The 16,955-nt window shown below is 40.8% G+C and overlaps 1 protein-coding gene and 1 pseudogene across 1 annotated transcript in view; both read right to left on the reverse strand.

The window, feature by feature from the left end:
* The window catches only part of CFAP54 (cilia and flagella associated protein 54), a 250,390-nt gene that overhangs the window by 54,116 nt on the left and 179,319 nt on the right, over positions 1-16,955 (reverse strand). The window contains exons 53-59 of the mRNA XM_045826558.1: positions 15,769-15,913; positions 14,801-14,958; positions 14,449-14,628; positions 14,218-14,347; positions 8,648-8,803; positions 7,204-7,309; positions 6,242-6,335 (exon numbers count right to left, since the gene is read on the reverse strand). Coding sequence (XP_045682514.1) covers positions 6,242-6,335; positions 7,204-7,309; positions 8,648-8,803; positions 14,218-14,347; positions 14,449-14,628; positions 14,801-14,958; positions 15,769-15,913 — 969 coding nt within the window. The remainder of the gene's footprint in view (positions 1-6,241; positions 6,336-7,203; positions 7,310-8,647; positions 8,804-14,217; positions 14,348-14,448; positions 14,629-14,800; positions 14,959-15,768; positions 15,914-16,955) is intronic.
* Positions 243-994, reverse strand: LOC123810566 (annotated as a pseudogene).

Consider the following 16,955-nt stretch of genomic DNA (forward strand, 5'->3'; position numbering starts at 1 on the left):
CATGGCTGCTTTTGGCAATGCTTCCCAATCTTGAAAGCAGGGGAACTGTTACAGTAAATGTGGAAGGTGAAAAACGAAGCTATATGTGATGTATAAAAACCCGGCTAAGCTGGGTTTTTCTCAGTATAAACTGAGAAAGAAAATACTAGAAGGAAGGTGGAGCAGCTGTCTTCCCTTAAAGGAAAAAGAGAAAGTAAAAAACGGGTGGTTGCTCCTTGTCCTTCTTCCACGTTATCTCCTGGTTAGAAGAGTGTGCACCCAAAATTCAAACTCTGAAAAGGCGATGACTCTGAAGGAAGAGCCAGGCAAGTGACTACATGGTAAAGAAGCACAGCGGTACCGCAGCTGCTGGTGTGTTTCTTTGCTCTGGCACTGGCAGCGTCAATACGGTCTTTGTTGGTGTCGGCCTTTTCTTGATCCGTTGTACTTGTTGAGTTTGAGCCTCAATCTCATTGCCCATGTCCAGGGCCATGTTTTTTAGATTTCCTAGGATACTGCCCACTTGAGTCAGGTTCTTTTCTGTTTCATCTTCTCCAACATCATTTGTTATACATTTAATGTATCCACCACCTGGTGCTCCTGCGGTTGCTTGCTGAGGCTGACCATTTGTCACTTGGTCTGGCTGTGACAAATGGTCAGGGATCATTGCTACGTTGCTAGAAGAGTTGTCTCTAGCATCTCCTTATGTTGCCTTCTAGGCCTCACCAGTCTCAACGTTCTTTGTCCTATTACGTGGGCAGACACAAAGGCCACGACACTTGCTGAGTTCTGTGCAAGTCTTCTCTGCCTCTCTCGTGCCTTTAGTTATTCAGTCTATGCCTTCTTCCAGGAGGTTTAGTTGTTCCCCTTGTTTGTCCGACATAGTGATAGTCTTGATTCCTGTATCCTGAGACTCGATGGCTAAACCCAAGATTCTCCTTGTACTTTCCAGAGATTCATCAGTAATCTGGTGAGTCCTCAACTGAATTTCTTCTGATGACAGATTATCCACAATAAATTAAAACTCTTGACAGGTCAAGAAATTCATTCTGGTCACTCCTCCCCGGCTGCAGTAGCTGGGACACGACCGGACTAGACTATGAGCTGCACCCTTCCTGCACCTGCGTGATATTTACTATTTTAATAGGCCTGTAAATTAATTATATAGTTTTTACTGATGCCAGAAATAAGAATATTACTTAGATGTTTTTGATAGGTACTTATTATCATTTAGTTTCTAAATAGGAAACTATTAGAGGGATGATGTTATCATAAAGTCGCACAGAACAGCAAAAAGGAGCACCGAATGAAGGCAGGCTTTACCATGAGAGTGTGCGTGTGTGTGTTCAGTTTTTTAACATAAGAAAACCAGTGTTGCAGAAATAAACTGAAAGAAAAGAACTGCACCAGCAACATAAAATCTGTTTTGCTTTTTTAAAGGTAAGTACTAATAGTCAATTTTTAAGATTTAACTAATCTGGACAAAGCTATGTGGTTAGACTGGTTGGTTCTAATTTTGCAATGCTCATATTTTGAGAATTCTTTAATCTTCAACAAAACTGCAGAATAAAATAAACAATAACAAAAATATCTTTCCTTTACTGCTGGCTACATGACTCCCAGGGAAAGGGAAAGGCAAAGAATGACATTGAGGCCAGAGCAGGAAATACAACACAGGAGCATGGCCTGGCCTGCATCAGATGTGACGCTCGGAGGCACACAGAGCCTGCAGGGATCTGCCTGCAGCGAATCTGAGCAGCACAGCCCTGTCCCACCGCATACAGACCTGAGCCATCAGCTGTAATGAAACTACTTAGGCTTTGGGTTGCTTTGTCAGCTTCCTGGCTATCTAAGCTTGAAAATTCTACCTACTTAAATTATGACTAACAGGCATTAAGTGAAGAATACAGAATAACAGTAAATTATCAAAATGTACAAACAATTAGTGACAGAAACATTTAAAAAATAAAAAGACCTCATTTTGAATGGAGAAGAAAGCTTTATTGAGGACGTCAAACTTGAACTCCGAATATAAAAATTTGAACTAGAAAAATAATATGGTGGGCATGTTTTGATGGGGGAAGCGCTCAACACTGCATACTAGATTCTAGCCCATGCAAAGTAAAAAAAAAGGAAAAAAATGCATCTAGATTCAAAGTAAAGAAGTAAAATTGTCTTTGTTTTCAGAAGACTAAGATGCAGAAAATCCCAAGATGCACACATACACATCTAGAATTAATAAACATGTTTGGCAAGGTTACAGATTACAAAGCTCAATACACATAGATCAGCTGTGTTTCTACAAACCAGCAATGAACAATTTGAGAATGAGATTAAGAAAAAATTACATTCACAATAAAAATAAATGTACCAAAAAATGTACAATATTTGTATACTGAAAAACAAAAACAACTGAGAGAAGTTATATAATATCTAAATATATGAAGAGACACATTATGAATTTGAAGACTGAATATTGTTAAAACAGCAATTACCCCCTAATTAATCTGTAAATTTAACATAATCCCTACCAAAATATGTGTTCTTTTGCAGAAATTTACAAGCAGATCTTAAAACATATATGAAAATACAAGGGACTCAAAAGAGACAAAACGATTTTTAAAAGGAAGAACATTATGTGGAAGACATATACTTTCCAGTTTCAAAACTTACTAAAAGCTACAGTAACCAAGACAGTGGATACTTACGAAAAGGCAGACTTATAGATCAATGCAATAGTATTGGAAGTCTACATTTATGATCTACATTTATATTTATGATCAATTAATTCTGATAAAGGTGTCAAGGCAATTCAACGAAGCAAGGACAGTCCTCCCCACAAGTGGTGCCGGGACAACTAGATCTCTGCACAAAAAGATGAGCTTAAATCCTTATCTCATATTTTCCACAGACATTTATTCAAAATAGAGCACAGACAGACAAAAGCTAAAGCTATGAAAATCCTAGAAGAAAACATAGGTACAAATCTTCACCATCTTGTATTAGGCAAAGAGTTCTTAGATATGTCACCAAAAGCACAATGCACAAAAGGAAAAAAATGATAAACTGGACTTCATTAAATTAAAAACTTGTTTGTTTCTAAAAACACCATAATAACGTGAAAAGACATCCCACCAGCTGGAGAAAATATCCATAAATCATATATTTGATAAGAGGCTTATATCTAAAATATATATTAAAATCTCATAACTCCTTTTTATTGCTGGGTAATATTTCATTGTACATATTTACCAGTATATTAATATTGCTCAGAATACAAAAGGAATGCAGTCTTACCACTTGTGAGCACATGCATGGTCCTCGAGGGTATTATGCTCAGTGAAATAAGTCCAACAGAGAAAGACAAATACTGTATTATTTCACTTGGATGTGAAATCCAAAACAAAACAAAACAATGAGTGAATAAAACAAGCCAGACCCACAGATACAGAGAGCAGGCTGAGAGCGGCCAAAGGGGAGCAGAGTGGGGGAGAGGTAAACTTAAATCAATAAAATAAAAAAAAAACTTGTAACTCAATACAAAAAAGACAACCCAATTTACATCATGGTCAAGGGATCTAAATAGATATTTTTCCCCCAAGAGATACACAAATGGCCAATAAGAACATGAGGCATCAGGGAAACACAAATCAAAACCACAAGGAAATATTACTCTATACCCAGTAGGATGGCTACAAGCAAAGAGAGAGATAATAAGGGTCAGCAAGGAATCCTCCTACTCTGCTGGTAGGAGCACAAAATGGCACAGATACTGTGGGAAAATCGGACAGATCATCAGAAGACTAAACACAGAGTTGACATATGACCCAGAAGTTCCACTCTTAGGTATTCAGCCAAGAGAATTGAAAATGTATGTCCACATAAAATCTTGTGCATGAATGCTCAAAGAAGACTTAATCATAACAGTGAAAAAAGGGGAAATGATGTATATGTCCATCAACTGTTAAATGGATAAAGAAAATGTGGTACATCCAAATAAGGAAATCCTACTCAGCATTAAAAAGGAATAGACTACTGTTAGAAACTACAATGTGGGTGAACCTCAAGAACATAATGCTAAGTGAAAAAGCAGGCAAAAAGGCTACACATTACCTGACTCCATTTATAAAAAAAATATCCAGAAAAGGCAAATCCATAGAGACAGAAAACAGATCAGTGGTGACCTGGGGCTAGAGGTGGATATGGAAATGACTGCAAATGGGCACTAGGAATCTTTCTGGAATGATGAAAATGTTCTAAAACTGTGTGGTTGGGATAGTTGCACAACTTTGTAAAGTTACTGAACACCTGTGAGCTTCACTCTTAAAATAAGTTAATTTCATGGATATAAATTATTCTTCAATAAATCTATGTTTTGAATGTGTGCTTAATGATCTCTTTGTTTTGACTCTTTTTCTCCTACTTAACTACTTAGAAAACGCTTACTGGTCCTTCAAAAATTCATCTCACCTGTGAAGCTTTCTCCAGCAATCCCCCAGAACAAAACGAGTCCCTACTTTGCTCCACCTCCCTACCTTGACATACCTGGATTGTAGTCCTCATTATATTGTGATACAATTATTTCTCTTCCTTGCTAGATTCTGTGCTCCTTGGGGAAAGACAGTAATATGACTGGTGTACATTAAACACTCAATTAGTGTTTGGTTAATGCAAGAATAAATAAATGAATGTTCAAGAAAGTCAACTCAACTTAGCTAACAAATTATTGAATGTCTACTGAATACAAAATACTTTTTTAAAGATTTTATTCATTTTTTATTTTTAGACAAAGGGGAAGGGAGAGAGAGGGAGAAAAACATCAATGTGTGGTTGCCTCTCAAGTGGCCCCCTACTGGGCACCTGGCCTGCAACGCAGGCATGTGCCCTCACTGGAAATGGAACGGGTGACCCTTTGGTTCGCAGCCTGGTAATCAATCCACTGAGCTACACCAGCCAGGGAAGTACAAAATACTTTGGAATGTAGACGTTTAAGAGAAATTACATAGTGATGAAAACAGCTCCCCCGAGTACCTATTACGTGCCAAGCCCATTACATTATTCTCCTAGCCAGTCTAAGAGGTGGGTCTTGTAGTACCATTTCACCAGGTGAAGAAACTAAGCTTAGAAAGACTCCAGTCACACTGCAGCATGCCACGAAGCTCAGACCTGAATTGAAACTGGGGCTATGGTCACTCTGCTACATGGATTCTATAAAAGTGAAACAATGATGCTTTCTTTTAAAGGGTTAATAAATATTGTCTGTATTTAGACAAATTTCAAATGTTATACTTCAATGGTCTAAATGTGCTTGGATGAAAATTTTTATTTATTTTGGCTGCTTTCTGTGTTTCTAGTAATTGTATGAACTGCTAAAATATTTATCCTGTGTCAAGATATACAGAAAATAATGATCATATTGTATGGAATTATACTATTCTTTTTATTCAAACCCTAACTTATTCAAGCTCTTAAGTATAAATTTTCTCAGTAAAAGCCAAAAAGGTGATATATTATTATCCTACCATCCTAATAATTTGTATTGCTACTGGCTATAGAAGCAAAATTTTTTGTTTTCTCTTCCTGGAAATAAATATGTTTATTACAGCACAAACAGTAACTTCTCTATGTAATCGTAGATTTTTGATAGAAAAAAGCTGCTATCCGCCAAAGGCAGTACCATATAAATAATTCAATTGACTGAAAGCTTATTTGCCTAATGGCTTTAAATCATATTTATGCTGTCTCAAAAATTAGAGATTTGACACCAAAATTTTCTGAAAAGATCTCCTGGAGGATCTCTGAGGACAAGGGGAGGGTCTGGCTTGGATACCACTTAATCACTTCCGGAATACCTCCTGAGTCAAAGCAGGTGCTCGACAGATATGTGACGGACGGGTGGGTGCCTCCATCACCAGGTGACCCCTGCACTGGCCACTAAGTACTGGAATCCTTACTTGTCCATCTGCTTAAGCAATGTTTCATTTCCTGTAGTTTCCTGATCAATGCTAATGACTTAAGAGTATTTACATGTACCTACATTTCATGGATAACATTTTAACAGACAAAAATGTCTACATGAAACCCATTCCCAGAGCCTTACATGAAACAGAGAGACTCTAAACATGGGTATGACTACAAAGTAATGAATTAATTTCTGTAAGTCCCACAGAAAAATCAGTCTCATTATTTCAATAGCACAGTGTTACCAAAATAGCAAGTTCAAACAGTAATTAACTTAAAATGTTTAATGAAAGGTTTTTACCTTAGATGTTGACGGTGCTGTGGCAAGTTTGCTCTCTGCATTTCTCAGGTGTAAGTATAATAGGGCGATCTCTAGGTAGGAGTCCCTTATCAACCTAAAACGGTACAGCATCGTGCTTGTTAAATAGCGTCACCACTCATCATTATTTTCCTGCATTTGCCAGGCACTTCTGAGCTGATGAAAGGTGAAAACAGGCAACACCCGCGTCTGTCCCCGACTCACACCCTCTTCTCACAGCACTTTCAGCAGAGACACTAGCATCTGCCTCCCCGGGGAGAGTGGAAACTCTTGACGAGAGAGTTGAGCGTGCTGCCTTGCTCTGTACTGGCAACACAGTAACCTCAAGACCAGGCTGGGATATTCCAGCAACCCAGGCGGTGAAGAAATGAAGGTCAGCTCTAGAGGAACCTGCCTTAAAAACTACTCCTCTTTCTACTGTCAGAGGGGACAGAGGTATGCAGGAAGCAGCGACTCGAAGTGGGTTAGGTCTTAGGTCTATTTGTGCATTATCAGACCTGTCGGTTGGGGCCATTTAGATCAGCGCCCTCGTAACGATGGTGGCTTACTCTTAATCTTGAGGTGATTTTTATACAGAATTTAGATGGCTGGCCCCAGCACGGCTGACCAGAGTGAAGAGCCACACAACTCCCTTCTAGATACAATTTCACACCCAGGGGAGGCCTAGGACTGACGGGAGACTCCCCTGAGCACAGACGAGGAGGGACTCACAGTCCAGTTATGTCACCATAGATAGTAATCACCATCATCAGCCGTCACTGTGAACATCGGGCGTCAGAGCCGAGAGCAGCAAGCTTGAAAAGGAAGTCAGAAAACCCTCTGGACAATGGACACCAGTGACCTGGCCCTGTGGTGGGTGGCACCGTACAATATTCAATGAACTACCAGGGGGCTCGATCCAAAACACACACCACGTTACGACGGCGGAAAGGTGTTTTCTTTACCCTGAGTTTTGATCATGGTTCAGGCTTAGCTGTATTGCTTCACATAAACTCTCCAGTGGTGAATTTGGAGATTTCTCTTCCATCAGTATTTGACGTTCTATTTTGCCTGTCAGAAGAAAAAGAGAGACAAAGATGAGTTGTCCCTTTTTCTATCATTTAGAACTTCAAGAACAAGTGCTTCATGCTGGAGATTCAGAGAACTGGATGTGCTGTCCTCTTGGGTCATCTGTGGTTTCTGGCTGGAAGGAAGCCAACGGGGAAAGATCTTTCGTCTCTCTCCCCGGGAGTCTCCAGGCTCCCAGGCCTTCAGTCAGCAACGCTGCATCAAAGCCTCCTCTGGCTTCCCAGACAGAATGGTTGCTACCATCTCCCTTTTCTCTCCACTCGCTTTGTGGAAGTTCCCCTTCCTCCGGTGGCACTCTTCTCATTTGCCACGGCCATCTTCCTCTTCCCTCCATCTCCTATCACAGATATCACAGAAAACAGCTCTAAAAACATCAAGTCCTAAATGTCAGCAGATGCTTAAACTGCCATGGATGACGGAAATGCTCTGGTTCTCACTCAGCTCCCGGCCCTTGTCGGGGGCCACAGCCTTCAAATGCAATTGGTTCTGGAATGACACTTTGGCAACAAAAAGGGCTAGAAAGGGAAATCCTACAATTACCATAGAAAGGATCCATGGTTTTCATGCCGCATGTGGACAGGGCACAGAGCTACCCAGCAGTAAGTTCACATCTGGGCACTAGCCTTTAGGAGCTGCTCGTGTATGAACAGTTACTTAATCAGGCTACCCCACATCTCCCTCCTCTGTCAACCAGGAGGGGCCAGCCTTCCTTGGAGAGCTGTTGGGAGAATTAGCGACATGAGACGTAAAACGCTGAGCATGGTGCCAGGCATCTGTCTACTAGCTGAAGCCCCGTAAATGAGAGCTCTCATGGCCATCATCATTTTGCTCGTGCCTAAAACAGCCACAATAAAAGCATATGAATGTACATCGTAAATATGTGTTGTAGAGAAGTTACAAATACTAGTATGCTCTAGCAATTTAATTTAAATGGGTATGTATCTTTTATAAAAATGAACTAACATGCTTAGCTAAGTAATGAAATGATGCAGAAAACAGTATCTTCTAAGTATTATTTGAAGAACACTATTTATAGCTAAATGGCTGATACAGACATTTTGATTCAAATATAAAACCAAGGAGGGGTAACTGTAATTATAAAAGAAACTAAGGAGTACTATTTTTCTAGGTATAAATTTAAAATAAGTAGTGTTCTCTTTATTTAAAACTGAGTTTGTACCAATGTGTTTGTCATCACTAAGCCCTTTGAAAAAAATCTGCATTTTTACATGCACTGACTAGATTTTCAAGAAGCCTATTGTTAATAGGGGAAAAAATTCCATGAATTTTATCATAATTCAGACCCCAAATACATCTTACCTTTCTGAAAAAGGACTTCAGCTTCCACCTCATGTTCATCTGTTGCTGATGCCTTACAGAGCTTCAATGCTATTTCAAAAAGCTGAAGAGCAGGTAACCACTTTGAGGAATCCTTCTTTTTACCGTTATAATATACTTGCTTGGCCATTGTATGTCCTACAGAGAGAGAGAGAGAATTAAACACAATCAAACACAGAGTGTTCATAATAAGCCTCCAAGTTATTGGACTTCTCTCACAGGAAGGCACCTACTAAGCACCCTTGTGGCCTTTAGTTTTTAGCATCTAAGAAAATTTGCAAAGAAACTCAAGACCCAAATATGTCAAGGGAATGAATGACAGCAATAGTCCTTTAAAACTTTATTTTTGATACATTTCAGTTTTCCTCATTTTTAAAAGGAGGGGTCATCTTTCAAATCTCTCAGTTCTAAAATTTGGTAACGCTCTGCAGAGCAACTTCCACATCCCTAAGATGAGATTGTCATACGGAAACATCTGGAACTTTTATGCTGTTTTCCATTAAACTTGCATGTTTGAATAGGCAGTAATTTTGCTCCCACTCAGCTGTGTAGCGGCTGCTCACTACACATATTCTGTCGTCCCAACGAGATGAGAAACCCCCACGGACAAGGGCCACGTGCTCTGCTTCCGCGTGGCCCATCGCCTCTTAACACGATGAGGGGCTGCTGGATGGAAGAGGCATTCCCTTTCATCTGTGTGGCCTCAAAGGCAGACATTTATTCAAAAAATATTTTCTGAGTGCTTAGGCACTGGATAAAAATAAGAAAAGAGGAGATTAAGAGCTAAGGTTATTCAGTGCTTCCTACACGTCAGGCATCATCCCAAGTACTTAACAAGCATTACCTGATGTGATCCCGCCAACTGCAACCGGATGCCACTGTACAGAAGAGTAGGCTCAGCCACAGCACAGTGAGGTTTGAGAAACTTGCCAGGGCCCCACACACAGTAAGTAGCAGGGTTGTGACGTGAGCCTAGGCAGGCTGGCTCCAGGGCCCACACCCTAAACTATGATACTGCACAGCTCCTTACGGGAGAGATCATGGAGCTTAGTGTTTAGTGGGGAATGCTAATGGCCAGATCAAAATACTGTGTGGTCAGTTGTAGAACAGGGAAAGCAAGGGTGCTATGGCAACAGTTTACAGGAGAACTGGTGTAACTATGCAGACACTTCATTTCTTTAATAAGACCTTTTCTCCTTTCTTTTTGACCCCAACTGACTCACCTGCCTCCTTTTCCCTTGCAATATCCACTCCCTTAATCATTTAAGCACCCCAGGACTATGAGACCCTGGTCAGCATTAAACAATCTTAGGAACAAAGCCACAGATCTGATCACAGAGACAGAGTTTCAGTCAAACTAAAGATAATATCTGGCGAGGCTCCAGACCCAGGAAAGTGGAATGACCCCAACAACAACATCTTTGCAAAGCCAGGCAAAGCAGTGCTATGGCTGACATGAGGACCAGATGCAATGGTCACCTGCCCCCTACCCTAGCACCAACCAATCAGGATAGACCACACCCTAACTCCCTTAGTTCCCTCTACTACACACCCCCTAGAAGCCATCTGAGAGCCAGGTCTTGGAACCCCAGCTTACCCGTGACTCTGGGCTTGGCACCATTTCCTCACCTAACGAACCCTTACTTTCTTCCTTTCAGGAACAGCTGCAGTTCCTGTTCCTGTTTGATTGGGCTCTGATGCGTGTAGGCAAGCAGACCCCTTTAATCCAGGGACACGGGCCTGAGCCTGGAAAAGGTCAGGGAAGCCTTCTCAGAGGATGCGGCTGATGATCGTCTCATCTTTGGTAATTTTAGAGAAGAATGTTGGGATAAAGAGTAGAAGGCAATTGGAGGAAATACTACTTTGATGGGAAAGACTACCACACACAACAGAGGGATATAAACAGAAAAACAATGAAAGACTACAAAATGAAACAGCTGCTGGGTTCCAGCTAAATTGTTGGTTTGGGCCATCCACTGGTGCTACCCTGTCATTGGAGGCTTTGAACAAGTCCCTACATGTCTCTGGGCCTTGAGTGTCTCTTTTTGAAAAACGAAACAGCAGAACTAGAAAAATCTGAGGTCCCTCCAGGTTCTAAAAATTTTCAATTGCAGGACGCTATACCCTACAAAAGGCTTTCAAAAATCTTGGGCTTTTTCTACATTTTTAGCTTTAGAATATGCTGTGTGAACCCCAGGGTGGTGTGAAAACGTGTCTCTCTCCCTCTCTTATCCAGGAGGAAGTTACCAAGCCCTCACTTTGGGTGATACAGGACGGAAGCACGCTGCAGTGAATGTGGAGACGAGAAAAAAACCCAAGGGTTTGCTCCCAGGGCTCCTGGGAGAGAAAGGTGGCCAGGCATGGAACAGTGAGAACAGCTAACATCCGCAAAGCTCTTAGAGCAAACTAGATGCCCTTCGAAACTTATTACACATTCCGCTCACTTCACCGTACTACAAGCTGGTAAGGTTGGTACACACCTTTCTTATCCACATCTTATAGGAAAGGAAACTGAAACAACAGAGAATTTAAAGGACTTGTTAGTGGAAATTAGATCAGAATTCTTTCTCTGGAGTCTATGCTCTTTTTAAAAAAAAAAAGACTTCATTGATTTACTTTTAGAGAGAGGGGAAGGGGGGAAGAAAGAGAGGGAGACAAACAGCGATGTGAGACACATTGATCAGTTGCCTCTCACAGCTTCCCTGTACCTTGCACCCTGACCAGGGGCCAAATCTGCAACCCAGGCATGCGTCCTGACTTGGAATCAAACCAATGGCATTTTGCTCTGTGGGACAATGCCCAACCAACTGAGCCACACTGGTCAGGGCACGTTTATGCTCTTAATCCCAACAATTACAGAGCATGATTCAAGATCCCAGGCAAGAAGGACATGCAAATATCAATTGTCCAATGCAACCTCCTATTTCAATATATCTCCCATTTTATATGTTTCACTATTATTTCAAACTATGTTTGAATGCTGTTTACTAATATGAGACAAAATACCAAGTATCTTCATGTCACCAAAGCATTTAAATATATATATACCATATATGCATGCTATATATACCATTTATAAGACCATACTATATAACATAGGACTGACATATAATAACAGTACTTAAATTGCCTTCTAGATTTTTGTTAAAATTAGGGAAAAGCTCTCTCTCTCTCTAACTGTGTAACAGGCTCTTTGTGGGGAGAGGGTGACTGGCAGGGCTCCCTACTGTGTTCCCACTCGGCATCTTTCCGGCAACGTTTTCACTCCTATTATAAAACCAGTAATTGATTTTTTTATCTAATGAGAAAACTCAAGGTTTTATAAAAACAATCTCACAATGCCTTTTTCTGTGTGAGGCTTTCACAGTGGAAAAAAAAGTAATGTTTAAGTGTCTCCATTCTTGCGATGCAATCTACGCTCTCGCTACGAAGGCGGACCGTCAGGAAAGCATTAAGTCAGATGACTTCACGCTTCATAATATTGAAGTGCTCCTTCTTCCCAATAAACATCAACTCTGTGGGAAAAAGTTGTGAAACTGACATTGTTTTGACAGAAGAGCTGCTTTTGGCTTTGTTTCTTCAAGTCTGTGTTTAATATAACATAACAGAAAGCAAGCTGTTCTGCTCTAAATGAGTCTGAGAAACAGCAGCCGTATTGCCACGGAGCAGCGACACATCTTCAAGATTACTGAGGCCGCGAAGCAGAGAATACATTTGATGTGACAAAATCTGCACAATTCAGCGCAATCTGTACTATAAGCTCTTGTACAAATCAAATACGCTGATACTGTAACACGTTGTAAACTACAAATGCAGGAAAATAGCTCTCATGGGATCAGAGATCAGAGTGCTGGGAGGAGTTCCAGAGGCCGGCCTGAATTCATAAATAAGGAAACTCAACCATATAGAGGTGAAGCGATTTGCCTAAAGTAATAAAATTCCCATCGGATGGTGAATAATAACCATGAGGGGAAGGAGCGGAGGGGGATAAGGAAAAAGGTCTGGGCAGGTGACGGCCTGAGCGCACCTCCACTGCCCTCCCTGCCCCACGCTAGTCCCACTGCCCACCTGTCCTGGGCTGGGTACCAGCTAGTACAGGGGGGAAACAGGTCCCAGGTGGCAGAGGTAATATTTTAAAATCTAGATTTTATTATTACTCAGGTATGAAGAGGATACCAGGTCAGGGGACATTAGATAGCCATCGAAAAGACAGTTTGTGACTGTTCCCAAAAGGAAGAGGCCCAGCACACCACGCAGGGCCCCGCAGGGAAACTCCAGGGTGGCTGAGGAGGTAGACAAGCAAGGGGAACTGGACAAGTAACCTTTGTTATGGTTTTCATGGGAAGGAATGGGTGGGGCAGGGTAAACAGACTAGGCAGGTTTATGATTGGCTGGTTTAAGTAATTTCAGTGGGCTCTGCTGGTAGTCTGATAGCTTGTTCCTGGGGTGTTTGGGAAGGGTTATAGTGGCCCAGAGCACGAGAGCCCAGCAAAGGACCACGAGGGAGCTGATAAAGCTCTGGAATGGTTAGTCTGCACAGGTAAGCCATGTTCAGTGGAAAGTGGTTTGCTGATCTCCAGCAGCTGGCTGACTCTGGGAGAGGAAGTTTCTTCCTAGTCAGTAAGGTACCAGATGTCAAAGTATCAGAAACACAGAAAAGAGGAAGGCATGGTTAAATAAAGGCTAGAATAGAGAATTGATACAAGATTTTCTGTCCCCTGAGCTGGACAGGAGCCTGGGAGCTAGAGGCAGGCCGCCGTGGGTCAAAGATCAGCGAGGTATCCTGGAGAGCGCCTCTTTGGTTTCGGAGGGGCTGTAAGCTTTGTGCTTACTGTCCACCTACTCAATCAGGTCTACTCTTGGTTGGAGTTGACCCTCCAACCTATTCTTCTCCTTGCAGCCAGGGTAATATTCTGAAACTCGAACCATCCCCAACTTAGCTCTTCCCATTAGGCTGCCCTAGCCCACTCTGCTCTGGCTGTACTCATCCCCACGCAGTTCCAGAACATGTCAAGCTTGTCCTGACCTAAGAGGCTGCAACTCACTGCTCCCTGCGCCTCTATAATGTACTCGTGACTCAACAGGCAGCCATCTCTTCCTTGTTCTTTATCCACAGATCTCATCCATCTTCTATAACACTAACAATGTATAATTACATAGATGTACTTAATTCATTATCATATGTTTACTTTCTATATTCTAGCTGATTTCCTAATTGTTATAAAAAGATTTTATTTTATAAAATATTTATTTATACAATATTTATAATATGATATATGATATATACTCCTACATGGTTTATTTACTTGTTTATTTCTGTCTCCCACTCTAAAAGCAGGGACTACATTGGTTTTAATCTAAAATTACTTCTCAGGTCCTCATACAGAAGTTGGCATGTGGTAAATGATCAAAAACTACTTGTTCAATAAATCTAGTTTGGGTATTCATAAATATTGCACCACACAAATGTCCTCATATAATAGTATGCCTGAAAATGACTTAACATTTTTTCATCAATAGCTTGAATATAATATCTGTTTAAGTGTTCTTACCAATTCTCATTTTTGTTTTGGCCAATAACATGACATGAGGAAGATAGACATTTTTCAAAGGCTGTAGTGGGCTTGCATAGTCCATGTTTGATGATGAAGGAAATTCGATTGTTTCTCCAAAAGTTAGCATCTGTAAAAGAAACATTGTAATTGGCTAAAGTGGTTTGGAAGAAGGAAAGAAAAAACAGAAAAACAAGTTTCTAAATCTTGTGGACACAAAAGCCCTCTCACCTGGTCAATAAGAATGTTGTGAGACTGAGTCAACAAATTCACTACTTCCGTTTTTGAAGAGGGAGCTCTCTTGAATTTCTCGGCTTTTGTTAAGTCATCCAGCAAAAGCAAGCTTCTTACAAGGGTTAAATTAGATCGGGGAGAAATAAACTCACTTCCTTCAAGCAAATGTATTATGGCCTATTAAAATAAATGTATTCCTTGTGAGTGTACTGTTCACAATTCACTGAAACAAGAGCCTAGCCATATTGACTATTACGTATTCAGTACCTAATGGAATCTAAAATTCTCTCCTTTTATTCTAAACTGAATCTTTTGGTAAATACCAATGTGAATTAAGTTTTCTTCATACCTGAAGGTTTGTTATGATGTCTGCCTTTAAATGCTTTTCTTGTAGGCCAATAATTACCGCTTGCATCAAGAATTCAGCCTCTAGCTCCTTGTCTCCTGCGCTTTTTGCCTCCACACACGCTTCATTGATGAGGCTAACGTAATCTACCATGTCGTTTTCTAAAATAAACACATGCAGTCATTAACATGCACTGAGAAAGCCAGGAAGCAGATATGCATGATACGCTTCACGTTCATCACCGAATCCTGTCTGATACAGGAGAACAGGAAGGTACAAAGACAGAAAACAAACAGAGTGCATGAAATGTGAAATAAATGTTTTCATATGGGAGGAAGTATTTGAGAGTACCTAAATGCTGCAAAAGTAATGATAATATTGCATGAAATAACTTAATTTGGGAGACTGATCGAGATTGGTGGATAAATAGGTTTACAAGTAGATAATTATTAATTACTATATGAACTAACATTCATATGAGCCAACCTGTGATCTAAGAACTTTATAAATTTAACTCCTTTAATTTTAACAGTAATCCTATGAAACAGGTACACGTATCTCCATTTTACAGAGGAGGAAATCAGGCACAGGGGGATGAAGAGAGTTGGCCAAGGTCACACAGCAAAGAACTGGTGGGAGGAACGTCTGACCCAAGGCAGCGGGCTCCAGGATCTGTGCTCGGGGCCCCTTACTCGACTCTGCCTTCCTGGAGGACAAGAAGACCTGCGCATCAGTGTTTTGAAATCCCTTTGCCTGCTTTGCACACACCAGTAGCATGTATATCATTGGATGCTAGCGACTGTTGAAAATGATCATTCTTATTTGATAATCTGAATTTTTTATTCTGGAAACACATTAAGCTGGAGAGTTATAAAATGTTAATGTTATAGTCAACTCTATCCCAATAAAAACTCTGTTACCTACATAAAATCACTTTAAATAAGAACTTTAAGAAAACAGGATATTTGTACCTTTCACAATTCCAATGCCATGCATCTGCGCGACAAAGGCTGTCACCAGCGCCAAGCGGCACCTTAGCCACAGGTGAATGTTGAAATATTCTCGAGAATTTAGGGAAACGGGATCTAAAAATTCATCATCTTTATTTTCAGTGGCCTAGACAACATTAAAATTATGGTTAATTTCACATTTAATAATGTCTAAATTCTAGCCTAATGCTAAATGCGATATAAGTTAAAAGAAGCATCCAATATCATTTAATAATATTAAATTTTAATTTTAGAAATTATTTTTGCATATTCCATAAAATGTAAAAAATATACACAGAAAACAGATAAACAAACAAACAAGAGCACCCACAATCCCATAAACTCCTGTTGACAGTTTTGGGGTGTGGCTCTGCAGCTTTCCTTTTTCTCTCTACACCCACTGTTGAAAAACAGTTTTTCGGTCTGAATTTTTCATTGCAAATTTTATTATCAGCAGATTCCATGCCCTCAAAAATTTTGTAAACATCACCTTAAAGACTGAATAATAAATAATACTGGCTAATATTTATCAAGTGCCTATCATGTGCCTAGAAAGGTTGACTATTTGCTTAAAATTCATCATGTTTTGGCAAAGGTGGGAATCAAACTTGTGTCTTTCTGACTTCAGAGCCCATGGTCTTAATCCCTTGTGTTCCATTGTTGTTTTCGGCTTACATCTCAAACATATGACACTTTCCAAAGGGCGGCGGGTGTCCAGAACTTCCGGGAGGGAGGTGCAAAGAGAGTTTCCCACTTTGCATCTCTGATAGTTCATCTTTCCTACCAATTAGCAGCACCTGCTATGAAGGAGCAGCTCTCGGGACTGGAAGGGGGCTGGAAGGGGGCTGGAATCTGGATAGACAGTTGAGAAGGACAGAAGAGGAGGAGGAGCTGTTCCTGGAAACAGAGTAAGAAGTGAACAGAGGACTGGAGGCAGGCTGGTGACCACACCAGGCACAGCAAGTAATGGAGGAGTCTAGGGTCTAGATTAGCAACCCAGAACAAGTCCCACCCACCCCATCCATGGACCTCACTCTCTCAGTGCCCACAGCTCCTGTTGCTATGGAAAAGCCAAGTCACGATCTAAGTCAGGGTTTCTCAGCCTTGACACCACTGACACGGTGTGGCAGGTAACTGTTGTGATAAACTGTCCTGTGCAGTTCAGGGTG

The sequence above is a fragment of the Phyllostomus hastatus genome, unplaced genomic scaffold (genome assembly GCF_019186645.2).
Source record: "Phyllostomus hastatus isolate PE091 unplaced genomic scaffold, TTU_PhHast_1.1 phas_scaffold_755, whole genome shotgun sequence".
Taxonomy (NCBI): Eukaryota; Metazoa; Chordata; class Mammalia; order Chiroptera; family Phyllostomidae; genus Phyllostomus; species Phyllostomus hastatus.